The 4,801-nt window shown below is 34.9% G+C and overlaps 1 protein-coding gene across 1 annotated transcript; it reads right to left on the bottom strand.

The window, feature by feature from the left end:
• Window positions 1–1,372: 1,372 nt before the first annotated feature.
• On the bottom strand, window positions 1,373–4,522 carry LOC104215265 (probable small nuclear ribonucleoprotein F). Its single transcript, XM_009765024.2, has 5 exons — window positions 4,432–4,522; window positions 3,484–3,571; window positions 3,328–3,365; window positions 2,162–2,226; window positions 1,373–1,811 (listed from the first exon to the last, which is right to left on the bottom strand). The coding sequence occupies exons 1-5, from the start codon at window positions 4,432–4,434 to the stop codon at window positions 1,742–1,744; spliced, it is 264 nt and encodes an 87-aa protein (XP_009763326.1). The 5' UTR covers window positions 4,435–4,522; the 3' UTR covers window positions 1,373–1,741.
• Window positions 4,523–4,801: the final 279 nt, after the last annotated feature.

Below are 4,801 nucleotides of genomic sequence, written 5' to 3'. Positions count from 1 at the left end.
GAGAGGTATGAAAAGTAGAGTCGTACCAAGCCACCACACTCAAAAATTGCAAATTCTAAAGGAGTTATTCTATATCTTTTTTTGTTTCCCCTCTGATGTCAGGTACCCGCAATTAATGGGGCCCGACTAAATTCGAATTCGCATCGAAAAGAGCCACGTTGGGGGTAAAGCGCTCCCTAATAAAGGCGACTTTATATCCGGGGCTTGATATATGTTTTTAGGCATTTGATATATGAAACCAAATGCCTAGAAATCCATGGTCACTAACACCTGGGGAGGGGGGATGAGAATTTTTTGGTCTTTTTTTGTAGTGTCACTGTTGCGAAAAATTGAAATGAAATACATAAAGTGCATTACGAAACTGAAATTTAAAATAAAATTAAAAAAAAAAGGGTAGACCGCATCTCCTATTTACAATTTGAATAGAAGAACATAATCTTTCAGATATCTCGTGTGTTACTATGTTATTTTTATATCTCTTATATGTAAAAACGAAGATCTCTTGTAGAAAAAAGCATAAAACTATTAATAAATTTGTAAAGGACTACAAAATCAATCCCGATAGAGGAAATATCGTTCAGAGTATTAATTTGAAGAACTAATCGCACGAACAATAGTTAAAGCTAAACATTAAACTTCCTTCTTATTAATCTCAATAATAATTACAACCAATTCTAATACAACTCAATTTTTCTTAGTATTACCATAACCTTTGGCACCATCATTAGGAGGAGTTCCAGGGAATTGGCGGCGGTGGCGCGAATGGGAAAACACGTCGCGGCCAATGAATATTTGTGCTTTTTGTCACATGAGGTTTCTCGGTACTTATGCTTTCAACTTTAGTTTCCGCGAAAGAATAGCCGAATAATAAAAAAAAATGTAAAAGGAGAAGGAAATAAGAGTAGAAAAAAAAAAAAGTTTTCTTTGTCATGGCGTTAGTGACTTAGAGAAATTGATGATATGAATTGTTATAGCAAAGAGTGGAATTTATAGTTTGAGAGATGAGTCTATTTGATTAGGTAACTCTATCTCAAATGATATTATTGTATATAGGAGATTTTAAAATGTAATGGAAAAGATTACAGAGTCAGATAAGAGATTGAGCTTCTGAAAAGGTAAATTGAATTTCTTTAGAGGTGAATTGAATTTCTTTATGCAATATATATCAAATATTCTCTATTTGGAAAGGATGATATTGACATTAATTAGGTGAGATTATTGCTGATCATAATAAATTGATTTATACATACAATCAGATCTCTCTATCACATCCATATATAACAATCATTTACAATAAAAGCCAAGTTTTTTCTCGGAACGAATTTTTATGATATATGTCCTCTATAACAGCACTTCATTATAACATCCAAAATATCAGAACAAATGCGACTGTTATTGAGAGATTTGACTTGTAAATACATTTTGGTGAAGAAAGTGAATAATGCAATGTCTCCCAATCAATTTGTCTATTCTTGCTAAACATAAGCCAATATACAAAAATAATCTGAAGATCATATGGCTGTCAAGTTATATATCTGGTTCATTTTGCTCCAGTAAAACAGTAAGGTCACCAACCTCTTCCTCAACTATCCATCAGCATACATTAGATAGAAATCTAGGAAAGTTTATCACATCATTGATAATACATACAAGGAGACGAATACGTTGTTCCATCACGGCCAGTGAACCAGAAATCGGATTGCACTTGAAGAACGATGACACTACTAATACAACATAGTTTCTAGTCGCGATCAGCATCTTCCAATTCTTCATCCTCAGGTACACCACGAAGATAGAGGACATTATTACATCTGCAGACGTAAAAGCAACAAGGTTAAGTAAGAGAAGTCGCATTTTAGTTAGCGAGCAGGCATTTCACTCGCCAATGCTTTTACAAATAAAGTTATATAACTATATGAAAGGACTGCCAAAAGTGAATTGGTGATTTTCCATGAGACAATTGATTAAAAACAAATTAATAAGTTTTTATAAGAGATAAACAGATCATTATCATCGAGTGATGTGTGAGACCAACTATCATACAGATATTTCTGTATCATGAACAGATAACCATGACAGTATGATTATTATGCTCAGATGTTGGCATGAATTTCAAATTCGATCCACACATCAAGATCAAAAGACAAAGCCACGAAGGTACCTAATCAGGATCTCTCCGAGAGAACCAGTGCATTGTCCATCAATGTATTCTTCTGCGTTTGCAAGCTGCAAAAAGAATAACATGATTTCAAAACATGTTACCAGGAGCTTGCGAACTTCTTCGGACAATGAATATAAAATGCTTTTACTGTAAATTTTGTTGTTTTGTGCTCGTTAATTTTCTGATTTTAGTTGTAAACCCATTTGTAAAACAAGTTCTCCTCCCAGAGTCATGTTTTTTATGTTTTTTATGTAGTCAGGGATAGGTTAAGCTATGCTTATCCCAATTATCCTTCAAAGACACAGCGAAGGATATGTTTTACTTTTATGTGCTGCAGACAAATAAATTAGCTATTCATCTCCTACAGTCCTACTACACTTAAATGTCACACAGGACCTTTGAGAAAAGTCTTTGTATTGCTTCAAAGTCGATGGGTCATCCTTGAGCAGTTTATACTTTCCTAATATATGGGAAAGGCACCATAAGCTCGCAAATTCAAATGCATAACATGGATCGGATCCTTATTGCATCTTTAGGTTTGTACGGAAAGAAAGAACAGAGGTTTTCAAGATGAAACAACTGCCTTACTCAATGTGAAGCTCAGACCTCTCAGATAGCTACAGTTCAGGTATAAGGAACATACAGTGGAAGGGACTTGAAACATGTAAAAGTTCACGAGCTTTGATTCTCTTAGTTTTGACACCTATTCCGTTGTTAGTACTGTATTTTTCCGTGTCTTCTGCTTAATCTCCGATCAATCTATATTATTGCAAAAACCAAAGTGCTACCCTTTCGTGAACACAACTCGGCATTTACCGAATGCTGTTGCTCCTCAAACACACCACCACCACCACCACCACCCCAAAAAATCGACAAACAGACAAAAGGAAATGTCCCAACTATTGCAAAGTTAACAAGAATTCGCCCAACTGAGTTTGCTATTCAAATAAGTTCTTTTCAACCTGTTTGATGAGGAAATTCTTAATACAGTAATTGTAAATACGGTAGTCTAGACAGCAACTCGTGCCCTGAAGGATAGCAATGAACGGTTCATAATTAAGAGTTAAGCATACCACGAGGATATAGATGCACATAGATCCACTAAATAATGTTCTTTCAGACAATTTGAAATGGAGAAAGACAGAAACTCAAATTAAAAGCATTACCTGCAAGTTCATGTATGAATCCACGGAGACCAGATACCCTTGAAACAGAAACAACAAAGAAAAGGAGCTTTGTCAAACAACATCCGCCCACTTCTCATTCTCAAAAACCTTAATGAAGAGCATAATGTTAGGAATCAGCGAGTGCAAGCAAATTACCTTTGTACTCCATTCCCCATTTAAGCTTTACCATCACAGGCTTTCCCGTCAAATTGTTTAAATAAGGCTTGGGATTAACTGGTACTGACTGCAAAATACCCAAAGGTTCCAAATATAGTAAGTTACACTACTTTTACGTCCCTTCAATAATAATGAGTACATGGTACAAGACCATGATGATTATTATAGCCAAGATATAAACTTTAGTCCTAAAACTCATAATAATAGACTTTGTACAGTCACTCCAAAAAAGGAAAAAGATGAAAACGTCGGGAAGTTCTTCAGAAGATTCTCAGTACCAAACTTCTGATTTTTTTTGATGACCGAGAAACCTGTGCCGAGGGTCTATCAGAAACAGTCTCTCTACCTGTACAAGGTAGGGGTAAGGTCTACCTACAGTACCCTCCCAGACCCAACTTGTAGGAATATATTGGGTATGTTGTTGAGAAATCTGTTTGGAGCCAATCGTTAGGACTAACCGCAACTTTCAAAACCGGGATAATGGACCCGCCCATGTACCATTCTCCACTTAAATACTAGACTTAGTTCATACGCGCTCGAGCATGTGACCTAAGTCACAAGTACCTCAACCTTTGCCACTTGAACTACCTACCAAATACTATACTGGAGTTCCACTTTTATTATTTAGCCGCTTTTATTTATCTAATATATGTGTACTTCAAAAAAAATTAAAAATCTACAAAATTGTAAATCAGTTCATCGAACAATTTTAAGATCAGCAAACATTTCCTACTGCTAAAACATTATAACAAAAATCTGAAATTCTTGCATACAAATCTAGCTGAAGAATTATAACACTACAAGTACATGAACAAGTAGTAAACGTAATTACAGAAGAGAAAGCTTCATTTTTCATATTAATTAACATAGTACGAGTTTAATTCGGTGAGTTATACATTAATTAAATAGAAAATTAAGAGAATTTACCATGGCTTCGGTTGATTTGCTGGTGAGACGGCTAAGCTGCTACTGAAGCTCGAGAAAACCCCTAGCAGTGGTGGCGGCGGAGTCTGCCTTTATTTATATAGCTAGGGTTTTGATAAAGTATGATTAATGTCATAAATGTCCCTCTTCTTTATTTTGGAGCGTGAATGCCCCATATTGTTTTGATGTAGTGCAGGATGGACCTTACATGTTAATTACGGTGTGGTTGGTAATAAATAAAATAAATAAATAAATAAAGAGAGAGAGATTTCTACCTTGTCATCCTACATTTTAAAACTATTTACACTCACTATAGAATTTTTCACTTAATTACTTTTAATATACAAATTTGCTAATTGTATACAAAATTATA

Source organism: Nicotiana sylvestris, chromosome 11, assembly GCF_000393655.2.
Source record: "Nicotiana sylvestris chromosome 11, ASM39365v2, whole genome shotgun sequence".
Classification (NCBI taxonomy): Eukaryota; Viridiplantae; Streptophyta; class Magnoliopsida; order Solanales; family Solanaceae; genus Nicotiana; species Nicotiana sylvestris.
This window is presented reverse-complemented; position numbering and strand designations above follow the sequence as displayed.

Bases quoted from the DNA above. Each gene is read 5' to 3' on its own strand.
- LOC104215265 (XM_009765024.2), bottom strand. The intron at 3,366-3,483 runs GTAATTTGCTTG...TTCTGTTTCAAG, and splicing joins ATGGGGAATGGAGTACAAAG to GGTATCTGGTCTCCGTGGAT. The intron at 1,812-2,161 runs GTACCTTCGTGG...TTACGTCTGCAG, and splicing joins CTCGGAGAGATCCTGATTAG to ATGTAATAATGTCCTCTATC.